The following is a 21,171-nucleotide window of genomic DNA, read 5'->3' on the forward strand; positions in this document are numbered from 1 at the left end:
CCCTTGTCCCAGGAAATCACTAGAAGCCAGTGCTGTGAAAATACTCTATTAAATACCAGGTGGAGGGAGGCAGGTTTCTAAGTTCTGTATGGGAGACTGAGTCTCAGCTCCAGGGAGGAAATAGGAGGACAGGCCAGCTGGCCACCTGGAAGGGGGTCACAGGTCAGTGGCTGGTCCCCAGTCGTAGCCGTCTTCATCAGAGGACTCCACATCTCTGGCTCGTGTAAACTTTTTCCTCAGAGCTTCCCTCTCATATGTCCTGGGGGTCAGAAAATAGAAGAGGCTATGGGTGGGGAGGGTGTGGACTTACCTACTGTTAACTGAGTTGACTCTGGACTAGGCACAGTGGGTGTAGTCAGAGATGGGCAAGACTCTCAAACTCCTACACATCCTTCAAAGCCCCAGCCCCAATGTCCCCTCCTTCGGGAAGCCTTCTCATCCTCCCAGGAAGAGGATTCCTACTCTCATCGCCCTGACTGCATGGGGCTTGGAGTGGCTCTCTCTGGCTCTATCTCACCCACGAGGCTCTAGCACCACAAAGGCACAGCTTGATTCTAAGCACCCCAAAATCCTGGGGTAGCGGGTTGAACAGCCCCAACGTGGAGTATAGGGACTCTTACCGCATGCTGTCTTGTCGCCGTTGACCCTGTGGGTGGCGGCTGTCCATCTTAGAGAGGGAGAAAGGCAGTTAACATTTACCCCCACCAAGGAATGAGAAATAGGGATGAGTAATTACCCCCATCCTACCTCCCTCCCTTTGCCCAGGCAGTTCTACCCACAAACTTTCTCCTCGTCCCCACAGAAGTCTTGAAATCATCCCCAATTTTAAATGAGAAAATGGGTTTGGACAGGACAAGGCCTTGGCTGAGACCTCCCAGCCTGTCGACAAAGGGAGAGTCGGGTTTTCCATCTGTGACGTCCCTCAGAGTCGTGTTGTCAGGAGTGCATAAATGAGTTCATGTATGTCAGCTGAGCATATAGCTGCCTCATAAACAGGATGCCATAGACAGTTGAACAGGTTGGGCACTGCACAACCCCACAGCACCCTTCTACCAGCGACATAGATTTGTACGTTTTTACATTTCCCTAGAGAGGGTCTGCAGAACTTTCTCGAATTCACAGAAAAGCACCTAGGGGGCTGAGGGAGCCCCACAGAGAATAAGTGCTGAGTCAATATTTGTTATTGTTAAATACCTGACTACGATGGGGAGGGACTTGGACCAAGTGTATTCCATTTAAACAACAAGCTTGTGGGAATTCCCTGGTGGTCCAGTGGTTAGGACTCTGAGCTTCCCACTGCAGGGGGCCTGGCTTCAATCCCTGGTCCAGGAACTAAGATCCCTCAAACCTTGTGGCCAAAAAAATACAAAATAAAGCAGCAGCAACAACCAAAATAAGCACTGAGCTTGTGATGTCGAGACTTAGCATCAATCTCTGAATCTAAGATAAGGAAACTCATGCAGAGTTTAAACATTTGTTTTAAGTGACTCTGGTTTAAGCACCCTAGAAGCAGGTCCCAGATACTGATGTGATCAGGGAAGTTTCTGCTCCTTCACATCCAGGGGGACAGGGTACAGGGGTGGTGAGTAAGAGGCCCCCTACTCTTCTCAGCCCCATCCCCAAACCCTTGGGTGCCACCCCCATGTGCTGTTCACCTGGGCTCCCCGGGGACCGGAGGGTCTCCCATGATCCTGCGGGATCCAGGGCTCATCCCCCAGCACGGGCTCTGAGGACCGGGCCAGGGCTGGCACCCGGGGCCCCTCATCCACGTCTGTGTGGGGCCCACCCTCGCCATCCGTGTAGCCTTCACCGTCCGTGTAGACGCTGCCCTCGCCATCTGTCTCATAATCGCTGTTGACCCGGCTGTCGCAGCTCAGGTCCGCGGAGCTGTCCGCCAGCCCGTGGTGGGGGAGGTCCAGGTTGTCTTCTGAGGAGCTGTCCAGCTGTGAGTGCACATGGCCGGGCTGAGCCAAGACCCTTCCCCCTCCTGCCTCCAGCCCCAAACTTCCTTGATCTGAGACCAAACCCCAGACCCATGACACCACCCTTCAAATTCCAGTCCTCAACCTCAAGTTGAGGCTTAACTCTTGACCCCAAGATGAGTTTTCACCATTGACCTTATTCGAGACGGAGCCAGCACATCTGAACTGAGCTGCAAGCCTTGACTCCAGCCCCCAGAGAAGACCCCAATTCCCAAACCCAACCCCCAGTCCCATCTCACCCCAGGAACCAGGTCCAGAAACCCTAACCTCAGGGTCAAATCTTGGCCACACCCCTCAGCCCCTAACTCCAGGCGGGTCCCACCCCCTGGCCCAGGTACCTGGTCCTCAGCCGTCCAGATGGGCCGCGTCTGCTGCTCCTGGATGACGGCCTTGAGCTCTTGGTACCAGGAGTCACTCGTACCTTGCAGGGGGATGGTGGCTACAGGGATGGGGCATCAGCATGGCCGGGAGGCTCAGGCCAGGGCCCACCACCCACCCCAGACCCTCGGCTCCCATCCCACCTGTGAAGAGGTGGTCGCTGTACTTCCTCAGCTTCTGGGCCTGGGCGTAGAGGCGGCGGGAGCTGCGGCGGGAGGTGGGGGCCAGCCACTGGCGCAGGGCTTTGAGGGCTGTGCGGCTCTCAGGAACACAGAAGACCACGATGGGGTAGTATTGCACGTAGTTGAGGCGCTCAATGGCTGAGGGTGTCACATCCAGGAGTGCGTGCTTGTCCTGGGCCGGGCCAGTGCCGGGGGCAGTGGTGCGAGGCCAGGAGGCAGAGAGAGAGAGACGGAGAGACAGTGGAGAGAAAAACCACGCCCAGAGACAGAGCATTGGGGACAGGTGAAGAATCAAACAGATGGAGATGAAGGGTCTGAGGTCAGAGTGGACCCCCAAGCCGCTCACATCTGCAGGCCAGCACGTTGGCCTGGATCACAGTGTCTTGAGCACAGAGCCCCCAGTTTGATTCTCTGCCTTTTCCCAGGGCTTGCCACTGCATGACACAGGGCAGGCTCTGTCCCCCTCAAGCCCTCCCCATGAAAAAGCCTCCAAAATGGGCCTCCATGGAAAATCACATCTGTGTGGCATGGGCCCAGAACAGGTTGGAAGCCTAGGCCTCAGTTTCCCCATCCATGAAATGGGACCCACAGCAGAGCCTTGCTTACTTTCTCCGCAATCACCCGCACGGTGTCCAGTCTGATGATCTTGGAAGGGCTCTCAGTCCTTGACACGCTCTCTGTGGAGGGGAGAGGCAACTGGCAGCTTCAGGAGGGCAGTCACTGGCCCTTCAAATTCATGTCTACCTGCCCCTCCCTTTCTTAAGAACCCACCATGGCTCCCTATGGCCCTTGAGGGAAATCCTAACACCAGCAATAATAGCTCCTGTTGGCCTCATGCCTGATACCACACTGGGTCCCCTCATGAACATGACCCTCACCTCCTCCTCCTGAACAGGAGTGGCTACTGGCCCATCTGGCAGATGGGAAAACTGAGCCTCAGGGACATAAAGTCACCAGCTCAGAGTCACTGAGCCAAACGGCATGAGGAGCTGGGTGCAGAATCTGAGCTCCAGACACTTAATCTCCAAGGCTCAGTCCCAACTCTAGGCCTTTGCTTGGGCTGTGACCGAAAAGAATCCACTCTCTCACCCCCATGTGTCTTCTATGACCCTAGATGGAGCACTGCTTCCTCCAGGAAGCCCTCCTAGATATCCTGGCAGCTGAGGGAGAAGGCATGCCCTGCTCTGGGGTGCCTAGAAGGGAGGGGGACACAACCTTGCCTTTTTCTCTTTGTTGTGGTAATCTGTGTAACATAAAATGTACCATCTTAACTGTTTTTAAGTCCACAGCTCAGTGGCATTAAATACATTCACAGTATCATGCAACCATCCCTACCATCATCTCCAGAACTTTTTCATTTTCCCAAACTGAAACTCTGTCCTCATGAAACACTGACTCCCCATCCCCTCCCCCAGCTCCTGCCCCACCATCTACTTCCTGTCTCTGTGGATCTGACTCATCTAGGACCTCCTGTGAGTGAAATCAGACAGTATTTTTCCTTTTTGTGTCTGGCTTTTCTCACTGAGCATCAAGTCCTCAGGGTCCATCCATGTTGTAGCAGGTGTCTGAACCGCCTTCCTTTTTTTAAGGCTGAGTGATAGTCCATGGGTAGATGGAGCACATTTTATTTATCCACCACCTGTTGATGGATACTTGGGTTGTGTCCACCTTCCGGCTGGTGTGAATCATGCCGAAACTTCATGTACAAGTATCTGTTCAAGTCATAGCTTTCAGTTCTTTCCACGTATCACCAAAAAAAATATTTTAACTTCTTTTCAACCATTTTAAATTTATAAATACCATTCTCCATTAGCAGGCTGAATACAAACAACCAGATTTAGCCCAGGAGCTATAATTTGCTGATTCTCTACCCTATCCTAATTGTTTCTGTAGTTGTTCACTTTTGGTCTCTTCCAGAAATTCTGTGTATTTGTTCAACACTGTGTCTAGAGCTCAATAAACAAATGTCTTGAACTAATGAATGGACAGTTGGCAACTGTCTAATTGGCTCCATTGTCAGTGACTGCCTGGTAAACGTGTTAAGAAGGATTCTGAGGCTCTCTGGGCAGAGTGCCAAGATCGATTAAAGCTGCATCATTAGCAGCTCCCTTACCACACTGCCTCAACCCCAGAGGCTGAGAAAGGGTTTCTTTTTATTTTTTAATTTTTGCCACACCCCATGGCATCTTGGTACCAGGGATCAAACCCACACCTCCTACACTGAAAGGTGGAGTCTTAACCACTGAACCACCAAGGAAGTTCCTAGGAAAGGGCTATGAAATGATTCACCAGTGAGGTTGCTAAAGGACCCAGTTTCTCACCTGCAATTTCAAACTTGTCAGGCATCTCAGCTGTCAACTTCTGCATAGCAATGTCGGCCACGGGTCCCAGTATCACCACCGGGCGCTTGAAACTCGCTGAAGGGCAGAGAATCAATGACAAGAATCAGGATCTCATGTGGGGCAAGGACTGCTAGACTCTTGCACAAATGCTTCTTCATTTTCTCCACAGTACATCTAGTGAGGCCCATGGCTGCCCAGCTAAAGACTACAACTCCCTGCATCCCTTGCAGCTAAAGGTGGCCATGTGACTGTGTCCTGGCCAATGGGATGCAAGCAGAATAAGTCTGGGTTGTATCCTTCATGGAAAGGTAGGAGCCCTCTTTGACTTCTTACACTAGGGCTGTTACTTGAAAGAAAAGGAAACTTCTTGTTTATACAGCTGTCCCTTGAGGTCTGTTAGAGCAGCTGAATCCAGCTAACTCAGTGGTTGGTAACTGCCATTACAACCCTCAGGCCACATCCGGTCCATTGCCTATTTTTGTAAATAAAGTTTTATTGGCATAGAGTCACATCCGGTTATGTCCCATTTTTCCTGTTTGTGTGTGGAGTTGCTCAGTTGTGTCCAACTCTCAGTAACCCCATGGACTTGTAGCTCACCAGGCTCCTCTGTCCATGGAATTCTCCAGGCAAGAATACTGGAGTGGGTTGCCATTCCCTTCAGTGAAATCTTCCCAACCCAGGGATCTCCTTTATTGTAGACAGATTCTTTATCATCTGAGCCACCTTCTCATTCTGGGTCACCTGCTATTCCCATCCTCCCACTGTTCTAAAAGCCTCTGCACCTGGTTTTAATCCTCTGCCCTGAGGCTGTATGAGCTTAATCTTTTCCCTTCCAGAATCTGGATAAGGTGTATTTTAACATCTGGTTCTCAGGTAGGGAAAGAATCTCCTGGTTTTGTGTGTATGTATTTTTGTCCTGGGCTTCCCTGGTGGCTCAGTGGTAAAGAATCTTTCTACAATGTGGGAGCTGCAGGAAATGTGGGTTCAATCCCTGGGGTGGGAAGATCCCCTGGAAGAGAACATGGCAACACACTCCAATATTCTTGCCAGGAGAATCTCTTGGACAGAGGCGCCTGGTGGGCTACAGTGCACAGGGTCACAAAGAGTCAGACACGACTAAAGCGACTTAGCATGGCATGACATGGCATTTTGGTCCTAAGGTAACCAAAAGTGGGTGTTTGGGGTGGAAGGAGGAAGGTAAGGATTATGGCTTTTGAACACTCTTATTTGAGGCCCTTCCCCTCCTCCCACCCTGGCCCACCTTCTCTCAGGACCACGCGCTCGTACGGTGGGTAGTGACCCTGTCTGGTCAGAGCCGACAGATCCTCACGGCTCCGATGGGCTGTCTTCTTGGCTCCCCGACGAAGACCCCGCAGCCGCCAGAACTCGGCCCGTGAGTTGGAGCCCGCTGAGGCTCCAGGTATGACCCCCACAGCCCGCTGGGCAGCCTCCAGACTGGCCAGCTGCTCAGCCCTGGAGAGAAGAGAGGAGGTAAGTGAGCACCGGAGTCCAGCGTGACAGCCCCAAAGATGTCCATGGCCTGAACAGGGGGCCTGTGGACATGTCGCCTCAGTGGGCAGAGGAGACTTTGCAGGAGGGATTAAGTTAAGGCCCCTGAAATGGGGATGACCCTGGCTCCCCTGGGACCCAGGGTCATCATAGGGTCCTTATAAAAGAGGGGTGGGAGATACTTCCCTGGTGGTCCAGTTGTTAAGAATCCACCTGCCAATGCAGGGGACACGGATTCAATTCCTGGTCCAGGAAGATCCTAATACCTCACAGCAACTAAGCCCCTTCACCACAACTACAGAAGCCTGTGTGCCCTAGAGTCTGTGCCCCAAAACAAGGGAAGCCACCGCAAGAAGACACCAGGGCCCTGCAGCCAAGAGTAGCCCCTGCTCACTGCAACTAGAGAAAGCCCGTGTGCAGCAAGGAAGACCCAGTGCAACCAAAAATAAATAAAATTTTTTTTAAAAAAAAGGAGGGGTGGGAGGGTCAGAGGCAGAGAGAGACAGGAGATGCTGCGCTGCTGGCTGTGAGGATGGAGGAGGGGCCATGAGCCAGGGAGGTGGCGCCTCTAGCAGCTCGAAAAGGCAGGAGCTTACGCTCCCCTAGAGCCTCGGGAGGACCCAGCCCTGCCCACATCTCCACTGAGCCCCATCAGACGCATTTCGGACTTTGGACCTCCAGAACATGAGATGATAAATGCATGTTGCTCAAGGCCCACAGGTTTATGGTAATTTGTTACAGCAGCTGCAGGAAACTGATGCTAGTGCTGACTGGTTGGCTGGACCCTTCTGCATGGCTCTCCAGAGTGCACCACCAGGGATGCTAAGTAGCGATGCTAAACCTAGTCCAGTGTGCGGTCGGTCCCCACCTGCTCTGGTTGGGGATGATGCCCCGCTCCTTCTCCCGGAGGTCACGCCCCATGCGCACTGCCAGCCACTGGCCTCCCCGGGCGGGACTCTGCCCAGCGCCGGGGTACAGCGTGTCCAGCACGTGGAAGACGTCTCCGCGGGTAAAGCCCAGGCCGGATGGCGGGCTGGGCTCCATCTCAAAGTGCGTGCGGATGTAGAAGGAGTCGCCCAAGCCAGACCTCACCATCTTCTGGAAGACTGGATGGGGAGACTCTGTGAACTGGTGGGACCCAGACCCCACCCCTCCCCAGGGCCTGACTGTGGATTGCACTCAGCCGTGGGCCACGCACACCTTTCTCTCTCTCAATCTCTCTCTCTCTCTCTCACACACACACAAACACACACACACACACACACACACACACACACACACACACACACACACACTCACTGTCCTGCTTGCGCTGTGTCACTAGCTCCACTTCCTCGCCAACTGGCAGCCCCAACAGGAAGTTCACAGCCTCCTCCCGGGTCAGGTTCTGGAACGGGGTATCATTCACCTGCCAGGAATGGGGTGCAGGGGTGGGACGATGCCCCGGGTGAGAGATCCCAGCTCTTCCTCTCAACAAAGCTCTCAACCCTCTCCTTCCAGGGCTGCTGTCAAGAGTCCTGGAGATTAGGGGATGGCTTTCCAATGGAGGCATTGCCTTGTGGCACCCGGGCTTCACACACACTCTTGAAGGTTTGACCCAGAAACCAGGAAACGGGAAATATAATCAATTCAGGCACAACCAAGTCTCAGTGAGTGGTCAACATCAAGACACAGGAACGGGGGGGGGGGGGTCTCAGCTGTGACAGGACCAGGACACTGGTGGGAATTTGGTGAAACATGAAAGAGGCAAGATAGGGACTTCTCTGGTGGTCCAGTGGTTAAAAATCCACCTGCCAATGCAGGGGACAAGAGTTCGACCCCTGGTCCGCGAAGATTCCACATTGCTGCAGAGAAGCTCTATACAGTCAGCAAAAACAAGACCAGGAGCTGACTGTGGCTCAGATCAGGAGCTCCTTGCTGCAAAGTTTAGACCTTAGTTGAAGAAAGTAGAGAAAATCACTAAGCCATTCAGGTATGACCTAAATCAAATCCCTTATGATTATTCAGTGGAAGTGATGAATAGATTCACGGAATTAGACATGACAGACGCAGTGACTGAAGCACTATGGACAGAGGTTTGTAACACTGTATAGGAGGTGGTGACCAAAACTATCCCCAAGAAAAAGGAAGACGCAGAGCAGCCAAAAATAAATTATATATATATAAAAATCCGAACATCTCTGAGGGCCTTGCCAATTCCCAAGGAGGCCCAAGAGGAGGGCTTACAGGCAGCAACAGACTCGGGGACCACCCAGAATGCTCACCGCCAGCCACCCCAGCTAAAACTCCCGCTCACCTGCAGAATCTCATCTCCCTCCAGGATGCCCTGCCCGTCAGCCGGGCTGCCCGCCTGAACCCCGGACACAAAGATGCCCACGTCATTGCCTCCGGCCAGCCGCAGCCCGATGTTCGTGCCCTTGAAGAAGCGGACCACCCTCGAGTCTGGGCTGTACCTGCGCAGAGAGGCGGAGGAGGAGTCAGGTGGGAGGCGGAGTCAGGGCAGGCAGAGGCGGAGTCATGCGGGAGGCGGAGTCAGGTGGAAGGTGAGCTCCCCTGCTTCGGAGCCGAACCTCCCAAACAGCCCCACATGGGTGTCCCGGGAAGGCAGGTGCTGGGGACCGGGGAGGCACCCCGGTGTGTGTAGGTCCTCTTGGGGCACATACCCGTGGTCCTCCACACTCTGACCGCTGGGCACCCTGTAGATGTCATAGTTTCTTGGCCTCGGGGAGTCTGAAAGGGAACAGCCAGTTTTCCCCAAGTGAACTGACCGGTCCAGCCGCCAAACCTTTGCTGTAGGGTGTCCCTGCCCCTTGGAATGTGGCTGCCCAACCCCCGCTCCTTCCAGGGGGAATTGTCCCTGACCTCTGAGGCCCATGCCAGCCTTTCATACTCTGCATGGCACAGCCTCATTGGCTGATATCAGAAAAACCAGAGGAGAGGTGCTCAGAGTGACCACAGAGGTGCTCACCTGTTTGGTTTTAAAAATATATATTTGTTGATGCCAAATGAGAAGTCAGCATTGTTGAAATGTCTTTTTTTTTGCTGTGCCATGTGGGATCTTGGTTCCCCAACCAGGGATTGAACCCAAGTCCCCTGCATTGGAAGCACAGAGTCTCAACCACTGGACCACCAAGGAAGTCCCTGCTCACCCGGTTCTGACGTGGTCCTAGAATCCACTGAACTTTCCCGCCGAAGCCGGTGGCTCTCCCTGGTGAGGAACAGATTTGGGGTGAGGTCGGGGGCGGGGGGATGTTGAGCAGCAAATTTTAGAATTTTAATTTATCAGCACTTGGGGTTTAATTCTAGTCCTGCCCCTCTGCAGCTGTGTGATCTCAGGCCCTCTGCTCCTTATGACATGACTAGTCAATGACCTAAAGAGCCAACAATGAAGTAAGAGTTGGAACCTTGGCATGGGCTGTCCTCTGGCCTCTAAGATGGACTGCGGTGACCTCTACCCCTGGTTGTTACTCCTGTGTGGTCCCCTCCTCTAGACAGACCCCCCCCTGCTGAGGGTCTGAGTCCTCCCACCAACAGCCATAAGAGGGAGCTTAGAAGGGGATTACCCACTCCCAAAAGCCCATAGCCCTAGACCACATTTTGGAACCTCCTATGGACAGGAGAGACCTCTTCTGGGCAGGCCACCATGGCTGCACCTTCAAGGTTACCCAATGTGGGAAAAGACATGCCCATGTTCCCCCCTCATTTGGCCATTCTAGCCAATGGGGTTACATACACGGGGGAGTTGGTTCGGCTGGTGTCTGGACTCTGCTGCCCATGCTGGGGTGGCGGTGGGATGTGAGATGGTGGTGCCTGGGACAGTTCTGAGCCGAGGTCTGAGATGTCTGTGGGGAAAAACCTGTCTCAGCCATGGGCATGGCCTTCCAGGCTGGACCCATTTCACGGAGAGGCACATCAGGCCCCTCTAAGCAAAGGGGCCCAGACCAGAGTCAGGCTCAACTGGGAACCTCCAGCTCTGATTTGCTGTGTGGCCTTGGGCAAGTTTCTGTCCCTCTCTGAGCCTCTCAGGGCCAGGCTTACCAACCTCTGCTTGGCCCTGCCAGACACAGCCTGCTTCCCTGGCCCTCCGTTCGAACCTCCCTGCCCAGGGCCCCTCACCCTCCAGGAGGGAGCTGTCGCTGTCGCTGACGGCCGGAGGGATATTCACCAGGAACTGGCCTCGGTCCCTGAGCACCAGCAGAGTCAGTTTCCCTTCTGATTTCTCAATCAGTTGCCGTGTGTCACTCAGTGACAGATTCTCACTGGACACCCCGTTGATCTAAAAGGAATCGGGAAAGAAGAGAGGAAGCAAGTTCACAAGAGATAGGGGATACTAGAAACAGATATTTTGGTGGGGGGACTACAAACATACAACTCTCAGGGGTTACTAAAAACAGACATTCTCAAGGGAAAATGATAGAATTGCATTCCTTCTGTGAGAGGATACTATGCTGAGAACTGACCTCCGGAAGAATTCTAGAGACAGATAGTTTTCTAAGAGGGGTGGGGGATGCTAGGGAAAAATTAAAAATGGATTGACTCTCTCATCTCCTCAGAGAGGGAAATTTCTCAGGAAACATGGGGAACAGATATTAGAAACAACTCAGGAGTAATAACAGAGACAACCCTAATTAGGGGTGAGGGAGTAAATACTTAAATACTAGAAACAGATAATCTCTAAGAGGTGCTAGAAACAGATATCCAGAAGTAGACTGGACACAATTCCTAGGAAGGGTTTAATGTCATCTCAACTCACCAGGAATCCATTTCTAACCTCTTCTCTTGGGAATGTCCGTTTTCAGTAACCCTTGCGATTGTGAGTTTCTAGCCACTGCCCCCCCCCCCCCCCGCCCCCAACCACCTCTAAGCTCTAAGTGTCAGCCCTAAGCCACTAGAAACAGACAATTCCTCAGGGTCACTAGAAACAGACAAGACAATTCCTCAGGGTCACTAGAAACAGACAACTCTGAGAAGAGTTTAAAAACAATCAACCAGAAATGATTTGGAAATCAAACACCAGGAATCACTAGAGACAGATTTTTCAGGGGAGGAGTCTAGAAGGAAATGAACTCTTAAGGCAGAGCTGCTCCTTGCAGCCTGGTTTCTGGATCACTAGTATCCAGCCACCTAAGGCAGGTCCATGAATCAGTGCTGTAGCCAGCTGGCCATGAGATTCTGAGGACACTAGAAACAGACAACCCAAAGGGAGTACCAGAAACCAACATTTGGCAATGGATTAGCAGCAGATAGGGGAAAGGGGGGGAAATCCTGCATAGCCATCTCCAACCTTTGGAAAACAGGTAACAATGCAGCCGGCAAGTGGTTCAGCTCTGCTGACCTTACTGGGTCTTGGTAGCACTTACTCTCTGGCCCTGGTCTCCCTGCCTCTGATGGGAAGCCCGGGCTTACCTGGAGGATGAGGTCTCCTTCATGAAGCCCACTGTTCTGGGCAGCCAGGCCCGAATCTGTGATGTGCTTGATGAAGATCTGACTGCCCAGTTTGACCCCAAAATCTGTGGGAAGAGGCAAAAAACTGAGGCCAGGCCTGGGGTCTAGGCTGCCAGGGGCTCTCAGATCCCAGCCTTTTCACCTGCTCTCTACCACCCTGCCTGCAAGCTTCAGCATTTCCAGCGGGCATTCTCCGCCTCAGGCACCTGTCAGCAGGTCACAGCGGACCTGGTGCCCCGTAGCTGAAGATGCAACACACAAGCCCCAGGTGGTGCCAAGAGCTGGGAAGACGGAGCAAGCGGGAGGTGGGGGAAGCAGCCTTGGCAGGAAGCGGGGAAGCTGTTTGGGACGAGGTGGTCGGGGGACAGCCTCTCTAAGGGGGTGGTGTCTGAGCCAGGTCTCAGATGAAGCAAGGGAGCAAACCCTGCAAGGGTCTTGGGAAGGTTGTTTCAGGTGGGAAATGGTCTGTGCAAATGCCCTGCTGCAGGGATTCTGATGCCATCGCATGGTGGTCGGCAGCAGGCACCTGAGAAGGGGTAGAGCCCGGGCTGTCCCTTCCGGACACCCTGATGACACCAAAAGGGCTTCGAGGTCACAACCCCCAATATTCAATGAGATCATGATGAATGTTTTCAGGATTATTAAAGTTACAATGTGGGGTAGAGGTCCCGGTGCCATTTGTCACGTCGTAACCACAATTCCGAGATCATGATGCTGTCCTTGAATCAAGAGCGAGGGGTGAGAGGTCATGTCTCTCTACCCCTGTAGAAGTAGAGGTCTACTGTTGTCTACCTATGAACACCTTGACAATCTACTGATGTCACGATGTGTGAGCTTCCTGTTTCTCTAAGAACAGGCCACAAACTTAGTACGTATAATACAACACAGATTTATCTCACAGTCTGAAATGGGCCTCATGGGACTTAATCCAGGTGTGGGCAGGACTGGTCCCTCCAGAGGCTCCCAGGGAGCACTGGCTCCTGCCTTTCCCAGCTTCGAGGCACCACCTGGCTTGTGGCCCCTCCCTCCATCCTCACAGCCAGCAGCTCAGCATCTCCCGTCTCGCTCTGCCTCTGATCCTCCCTCTCCCTCTTCTAAGGACCCTGTGAAGACACTGGGGCCCCAGGGAATGTAGGGTCGTCCCCATCTCAGGGGCCTAGCTTAATTGCACCTGCAGAGTCCCCTCTGCCCCGTGAGGTGACATGTCCACAGGTCCTGGGACAGGGCGTGGACATCTTTGGGGACTGTCATTCTGCTGACCACACACCACGCAGGACCGAATGTCAGGGCAGAAATGTGGCCCTTTCCCAGGGACTCCAAGACCCCTGCCGACAACGTAGCCCTAAGGCTCACCATCACTCTCTCTCTTCCGCACCAGCACGGACTTCACGGGCCGCATTTGCACGTCCTGCCGTGGCAGCCGCTTGAAGCCAGACACCAGGGCCAGCCCGTTGGCCTCAGAGCCGCCACCTGGGCTCCTGCGCCCATGGCTGCTGGCCCGGCTCCGGCGACCTGCCCTTGGCCGACGGGAGCGCTTGCCCCAGGAGTGGCCAGAGCCGCTGGACGTGTCCCCATCGTAGCCCCGGCCGTGGTCAGCCTCCTCCAAATGCTGCAGCCTGTCTTCCTCATCTGAGTTCTGGTGTCCCGGGGCAGAAGTGACCTTGGTGGCGGGCACCTGGACTTTCCGGGGACGCTTCACCGTCTGTTAAGGGAGGCAGAGGTGGGTGGGGAGCCAGTTCAAGGCTCTGGCCCATCCCCTGGGCAGCCCTGGGGGACTGTGGTCCCTCTGAGCCTCAACATCCAAGCTGTGAAATGGGGACACAATTCCATTGGCTCGGGGAAGCTTATATTCATCTGCCCATGGGCAACAGGATTGGGAATTGGGGGGTGGGGTGGGGGACTCAGCCAGGACAGAGGTGCTGCTGGCAGGAGCTGCCCCTCCCACTCACAATGTTGGCCATCTTTGTGCAGGTCTTGAGTATCTGAATGGCGAAGGTGGAGGTGACACTCTCCATGGAGACCCCATTCACCATGACAATGTGGTCCCCTGTCCTGAGGGAGAAGGCCAGGTCTCAGGGAGGAGGCCTTGCTGGGAGCCCCTCTCCCCAGGCCTTCCCTGAGGGCCCCTGGCAGGTACCCCCAGCTCTATAAGGCCTGGTTCCAAACCATCAGTGTCCCCAGGCTCACAAAGACATCCTTCTGGGCCTCAGTTTCCTCATCTGTAAAGTGGGGCTGATCAAAGAACCCACATAATAATGAAATGCAATTGTAGAACAGAAACAGAAGCAATTGCAACCGGCATCTCCACACCCCCTTACTTTTTCTCTAGGCCCCCCCTCTTCGTGCTTTTCTTCCCTTCTCTCTCTGTTTCACACTCTATTTCTCTCTGAAGCTGGCTCCCGATTCTGAGTATCACGTCACCTGTCAACCACTCAGGCCCAAGAACCATTTTTCCTGAAATAACTCCCAGGAGCCTCCTGCCCCCAAGACCTCAGGATACTGGGTCACTCTCCCTCCAGCCAAAAAGAGGTTTCCAGGATATTTGCTCCAGGAGCATTCCAGGGCCACCATGACCCCGAGAACAGTCAGTCCTGCTGCCAGCTTCCAGTCCTGTGTTGTCAGAGCTGGAAGGTGCCAGACATATTTTAGCCTCCCAACTCTGGTCCATGTAGGTCCCTCCTTCTTGACATGCCTGTCCCCTGTAACCCAGCTGCCTTGACACTTACTGTAGCCAGCCCTCAGCCGGCCCTCCAGGCACCACATCGGATACAACCACAGATCCACCGGACCGGTCTCGGCCACCAGAGATTGCGATGCCAAAGCCTCGGCGGGGGTCCTGAGAGGGGATGAGAAATAGAACGCTATTTTGCTTTTCACTGGGGCAAAGGCCATCCTGCGGGGACCAGCCCACCATTTTTGTTGGCGCCCGTGAAGGGAGAGGGAGGCCCCACCTTGCTGATCGTGGCAGTGTACTGTTCCCAGATGGTCAGCTCCTCCATGTCCAGCACCTGGAGGGGGGTGACAGGGAAGATGGGTGTGGGGATTCAGGGGTCTCCATACCTGGGTGGGGAGCCTGGCTCTGACACTCTCCTGGCCCAAGCCTGTGGGCTAGTTGCAGTCTCTCCTGAGACTTAAGTTTTTTCATCTGAAAAGCGGACTTCAGTCAGTGGTTCTCAACCCAGAACTGTTCTGCCTCCTCCAGGGGACACTGTGTGGTATCTGGGATCATCTGTGGTTGCCACAACTAGGTGTGCTCCTGGCATCGAGTCGGGGAGGGGGGGGGGCGCGCTAGGGGTGCTTCTCAAATTCCTTCAGTGCACAGGACAGACCCCACCATAAAGAATCATCCATGGGCTTCCCTGGTGGTACAGTGGATAAGAATCCACCTGCCAATGCAGGGGACATGGGTTCAATCCCTGGTCTGGGAAGATCCCATATGCCATGGGGAGCAACTAAGCTCATGCGCTACAACTACTGAGCCCACGCATCTAGAGCCTGCACTCTGCAACAAGAGAAGACACCTCAGTGGGAAGCCCGTGCAGCGCAATGAAGAATAGCCCCTGATTGCCGCAACCAGAGAAAACCCACGCATAGCAACAAAGACCCAGAGCAACCAGAAATAGAGAAAAAAAAAAACACACACAGGAAAAAATGATCCTTTCCCAGATGTTAATGGTGCTGAACTGTAATGGAAAAAGAGAAGGGGCAAGTCCTTGTTGCTTTCCCTCTGAGAGATGTGACTCGGTTCCTGGGGGCATCGAGCAAGGCCCACAGGCACAAGGGACTCACTCTGCTCCAGACCTGCAGGCCTCCTCGCCATTCCTCCAAAACGCCAGGCCTGGTCCTGCCCCAGGACCTTTGCACACACTTTCTCCTCTGCCTGAAACTCTCGTCCACCAGCGATCTCTACCTGGCTTCCTCCCTCACTTCCTTCTCCCAGCCACCCGGTCTGCAACTGGCCCCTCCCCAGCCTACAACAGACCAGTTTATCTGCCTCGCCCTGATTCCCAGTTCACAGAACCTGTGATCCCTTGACATTCTCTGAATTTTAAATATGTGGTCACTGCATTTCTCCCTCTAGAGTGTCTGCTTCGGAGGGTGGAGATTTTTATCTGCCTCGGATTCTGTCTATGGAATGATTGAATGAAGTGCTTCCTTTGCACCAGGCTTTTTCCAGTAAGATCTCATTTAATCTGCTCACTAATAGGTGTTCTGTTAACAGATATTCTATTATTCATCTGTTATATGATTTTTTTCCAGTAGTCATGTATGGATGTGAGAGTTGGATCATAAAGAAGGCTGAGTGCCAAAGAATTGATGCTTTTGAACTGTTTGGAGAAGACTCTTGAGAGTCCCTTGGACTGCAAGGAGATCAAACCAGTCAATCCTAAAGGAAATCAACCCTGAATATTCATTGGAAGGACTGATGCTGAAGCTGAAGCTCCAGTACTTTGGCCACCTGATGTGAAGGGCTGACTCATTGGAAAAGACCCTGATGCTGGGGAAGACTGAAGCCAGGAGGAGAAGGGGACAACAGAGGATGAGATGGTTGGATGACATCACCAGTTCAATGGACATGAGTTTGAGCAAGTTCTGGGAGATGGTGAAGGACAGGGAAGGCTGGCATGCTTGCAGTCCATGGGGTCGCAAAGAATCAGACACGACTGAGTGACTGAACAACAATCACAGATGAGGAAAGCTGGGTCCAGAGAGGGAAAGTCACTTGCCAAGACAACAGAGGAATCGGAGTGTAGGGCTCAGGAGGCGTGGCTTCTGTTATTTTCAAGTCCAGGGTACAGATGAGATCAGAGGCTTTGGCAATAGAAATCACGCAGCCAACAAAAGGGGGTATGTGGCCCCCACCTATCCCTTACTTCTACCTGGATGTGCTGCTGCCCCTGGGGAGCCTTGTAGAAATGATGCCCCCTCCTCACATAGGATAGCAGGTGTGGGGGGATTCCCTATGCAGTGTGTGGTGTGTTTCCCTGCCTTTTCTTAGAGGTTCCTGGGAGAGCAGCATTCCAGGCTCCAGGGAGGTAGGAAGCTGAGGAGAAGAGCGGAGCAAAGCCAAGGGCGGGGCCTCATGAGCCCTCCTGGGAGCCAGGTCTGCTTTGCACCACCAAGATTCAAATCCTCCAGTGTGCACTTGACAGGCTGTGGTGGTACTTCTCCAGCCTCATCTTCCCCATCTGTACAATGGGTACCTCCCTCACCCCCGCTGCCCCATCTTTCAGTGCTGAGGTGTGAGAAGGGGGCCTGGAGTCTCCCACAAATAGCAGTAGGAGCCTCTGGAGGGACGGCAGTGGTGGTAGCGAGAAGTAATAATAATGCCCTTTCTCCTCTGTGCAACATTAATAAGCAACACCATCTCATGAGCTGCCAGCAAGCACTATGCAGTACCCATTCCTTTACTCCTGAGGACCTCAGGAAGCGGCACTGCTTCTGTTCCTGCCTTCCTGCCTCACAGGGGAGGAAAAGGAGGCCCAGAGAGGTTCAGTAACTTACTAGAGGTCACACAGCACTACGTGAACCTTGGCAGTCTGTCCCATGCCTTTGCTCTCAACTACCTGGTCCCAGCATCCTTCTGTTTTTTTTTTTTTTTCTTCTAAACTTATTTTTTGGAACGAAATCTTTTCACTTGCTCTGATTTTATGTTTGGTGTCATTAAATGATTCCCTTGCATTTTGAGTTCCTGGCTCTATTTTAAGAATCAGCCCCCAGGGAATCACAGCCCCTGAGGGGGCAGGCACAGGTGGCCGTGGCTTGCTCTGGCTTGTGCAGGTTTGCCTCCATGGATACTGGCAGGCTCTCTGACACCCATAGGGTCACAGCCCACCTCAGCTTAGTTCACCCCCAACCTTTCCCTGGCTGACCCCTGTGCCTGGACACCCTCCCAACATGCATACAGCTGTCCCCTGACACTTGGGTCTCAGCTCAAATGCCACCTCCCCAGGAAGACCTCCCAGACTAGCCAGTCTTCTCTGGCTGGCATCCTACCATTCTTCTGCTTTATTTATTAGGTTTTACTCATGGCATCCAAAACCATCTTCAATTACCCTGTTTAATCATCAATTTGTGATTTTCTGATCTTTCCTCTTGGGTGTGAAGGCTAGGCGGGGCTGTCTCTCTGGGTACTTTGCTGATTGGTCCTCCAATCAGCCTCCCTTCCAGGCTTTTGCACATGCTGTACTCCCTGGCAAACTCCTATTCATCCTTCACAGCCCCAGGGGGACTGTGTCTTCCTTCAGGAAATAAGTCCTCAACACCTCCGCAACACACACACATTTCTTGCCTCTGATTATTGAGGCCTGGGAGGTCCCAGTCCACCTGTCTCCCCTACACCCCTGAGTCTGGGGATTCCTGGTAGGCAGGGTTGGGGGCCCTGGGACCCCATCATTATCCCCACAGGACAGCGTGCGGGGGGGGGGGGGGGGGATAGTTTGAGGAATGCACTAATGGTAGAATAAAAGGCTGATTTTGCCAGGAAATCTAGGTTCTCTGGGAGACAGTGGAGGACAGAGGAGCCTGATGTGCTGCAGTCCATAGGGTCGCAAAGAGTAAGACACGACTTAGCAATTGAACAACAACCAGCACCTGCATGTACGTCCAGAGTTCCTAGCCTCCTCAGCCCCGCCCCCCTCCAGGTGAGCTCCGAGGGGGCGGGGCCCGGGCCTACATCCCTGCCCTTTGCCACGCGCGGGACAGAAACACCGGAGACCAGAGGCCTCCAGAGGGGACTGGGCTTACCGAGTCACACCGGCCCGGGCACGTGGTTGCCAGGCTGCTGATCACTCTCCCCCTCCCCGCCCCCACCTCTGGGAACCACAGCGGGGGTCGGAGTGGAGGAGGGGAAGGGAGGGGACCACAAATACTCGAGTTGAGGACGGGATTCTGGGAGCTGCTTCTTGCTGCCGGGAAGGAGAAAGAACTTCCCGGCCCTAGAGCCTCGGGTGGTCTGGCCTGGGGCCAGCCACAGATCTCCCAAGCCTGTTCACCTGTTTACCCCTCTGGGGCCCGACCTGAGACGTAGAAGGGTGGGTGTGAGAAAGCCGGTTCAAGCTCCAACACTAGAGAACGAAGCACATCCCCCTCGCCACAGAACCACGGGGATTCCCGGCCCCAGCCCCGATCTGCCTGCCCGACGGAGCAAAACTGGGCTCTCAAGCCAGATCCCCTAAGTTAACGACTCTTTATACAGCAGACACTCAATAAATGGTGATCCCCTCTTTCACAGCCTCACTGCCTTAGCCAAAGCCGTTCCAGCCCACAAAGTCCCTGCCTACCGTCCCACCCTTAGTGCTCAAGCTCAACTCGGCCCATCCCCCAGGGAAACTGCACACCTACTATGTACCAGGAGCATTTTTTTTCCCCCTCCTAGGATCCTCCCCACGCCCTTCTATAAAGTGACCATCACCCACTTTATAGACGAGGTTCTCAAAGGCGTGGACTCACTGGCTGGCTCAAAGTTACACAGAAAAATCGGGATTTGAACACAGGTCGGCCTGCTAAGGGGCTTCCCAGGTGGAGCTGGGGGTAAACATCCCGACTGCCTACACAGGAGACGTAAGAGACGCGGGTTCCATCCCTGGGTCGGAAAGATCCCCTGGAGAAGAGCATGGGACGGAGGAGCCTGGCGGGCTACAGTCCCCTGGGTTGCAAACAGTCATACACAACTGAAGTGACCTAGTACACACACGAACGCTATCTGTTAAGGGAGGCAGACCCGGGGCAGAGGGAGCCCCCGGAGGCAGCGGTGGAGGCCAGTGGGCGCAGACACTCCCCCCGTGCTAGCTTCCACATTCTCCTGGGCCTCAGTTTCCCCATCTGTTACCTAGGACGGGGGTGATCTGGAGTCCCGGGTCCCGGTCCCAGCCCCGACCCCACCTCGGTCCCCTCCCCCCTCCAGCCCTCCGCGGGCTACTCGCCTGGAATCTCACCGCCATAGTCCCCCTGGGGGCTGTCCAGCGCCTCTGGCCCAGGGCGGGGAGCCTAGAAACTGTCAAAACTGGACCCCACCCTGGCGTGCGAGAGGAGGCTGGGGAGGGTCGCGGCGAAGCAGGTGTCCAGCACTTGCCCTCCTCCCGCCCGCTCCGCCGCCAGGTCTGCACCTGCACCTCTTCCTCCTGAGTCCCCTCCCGGCCCCGCCTCTGTCCCGACACGCCTCCGGGACGCCGCCCTGGCTGCCTTCGCTCCCACCCCGCCACCCCTCCCAACACAGGATCCAGGCCCTGGGGTGGGAATTCCAGGCCGCGTTTTCCGCCCAGCTGCGCACTAGCCGGCGGCCGGGTTGGAGACCCGCCAGGCGAGGCTGCAAGAAAGACCAGGCAGGGATTAAGGCCGCGTTTGGAACGGAGCCTGCGCTTTGGAAGGGGTTTCATCCAGGAAAACCTATGCCTGGAGATTCTGTAGAGAGACGTGTTATGATTAGGAGCTAGCCAAGGGTCAGACACCTCCCAAGAGTAGGGCTGATCTTTCTCAGTCACCTCATCTTCAGCAAGTTCACCCGATTTTATTTGATTTTTTCATTTTGAGGAGTTTATTTTAGAGAGGAAACTGAGGCCCAGAGAAACCTGGGGTAGGGTGAGGGGTGTGGACTTTCTGAAGGTGTAGGCTGATATGAGACTTCCCTTTTGATGTCCCCTACAGTGGAGGATCCAGAAGGTGCACAGCGGTCACCTCTGGGCCTGGCCAGAATCCAGTATTATCAGCCTGTTTTCACACCTAGCCCTGGGCTGGGTCCCCAGCTAGGAAGGGCACACAGCGGGAACAAGGAAATTCTTTAAGATTCTTGGAGTAAAGGTCATGCTTCTTTCTCCACCCCTTGACTCACCCTCAAGGGACCTGTCTAGGAATAATTGGACCAGAGCAGGAAGCCCTCTACCTGGGGGTGTGGAAGGGAGAAAGTCACCTGGGTGGGTGGAGCCACCATTGGCTCTACCCTCACATTCCTTCTTGCTTAAAAAAATAGACCCTGAGGCCCAACTGTTTCCTTGCCCCACCCAGGTCAAGGTTGAAGGGGCAAACCTGGGCATAGACACCCCTTCCCAGCCTCATCCAGTCAAGACTGGGCAGAAAGAAGCTCCAGATTGGGGGAAGAGGGGAGGCAGAGGGGGAAATTAGGGATCAGGGAAGTCTTCCTGGAGGAGGGGGCATTGCCACTGGGGTTTAGAACGTTGAATATTGCTGTTGTTGGTCAGTCACTAAGTTGTGTCCGACTCTGCCACCCCATGGAGTGCAGCATGCCAGGCTTCCCTGTCCTTCACCATCTCCCTGCGTTTGCTCAAACTCACATCCATTGAGTCGATGATGCTGTCCACCCATCTCTTCCTCTGT

The 21,171-nt window shown here is 54.2% G+C and overlaps 1 protein-coding gene across 1 annotated transcript; it reads right to left on the reverse strand.

Moving 5' to 3' along the window:
• Positions 1-156: 156 nt before the first annotated feature.
• TJP3 (tight junction protein 3) lies at positions 157-19,781 on the reverse strand. Its single transcript, XM_052643841.1, has 21 exons — positions 19,764-19,781; positions 14,790-14,846; positions 14,565-14,674; positions 13,788-13,890; positions 13,192-13,540; positions 11,800-11,903; positions 10,510-10,669; positions 10,127-10,235; positions 9,543-9,601; positions 9,057-9,123; positions 8,690-8,846; positions 7,693-7,801; positions 7,262-7,499; positions 6,146-6,357; positions 4,864-4,959; positions 3,149-3,219; positions 2,504-2,714; positions 2,321-2,421; positions 1,656-1,943; positions 621-667; positions 157-259 (listed from the first exon to the last, which is right to left on the reverse strand). The coding sequence occupies exons 1-21, from the start codon at positions 19,779-19,781 to the stop codon at positions 157-159; spliced, it is 2,769 nt and encodes a 922-aa protein (XP_052499801.1).
• Positions 19,782-21,171: the final 1,390 nt, after the last annotated feature.

This window comes from Budorcas taxicolor, chromosome 7 (assembly GCF_023091745.1).
Source record: "Budorcas taxicolor isolate Tak-1 chromosome 7, Takin1.1, whole genome shotgun sequence".
NCBI classification, from domain to species: Eukaryota; Metazoa; Chordata; class Mammalia; order Artiodactyla; family Bovidae; genus Budorcas; species Budorcas taxicolor.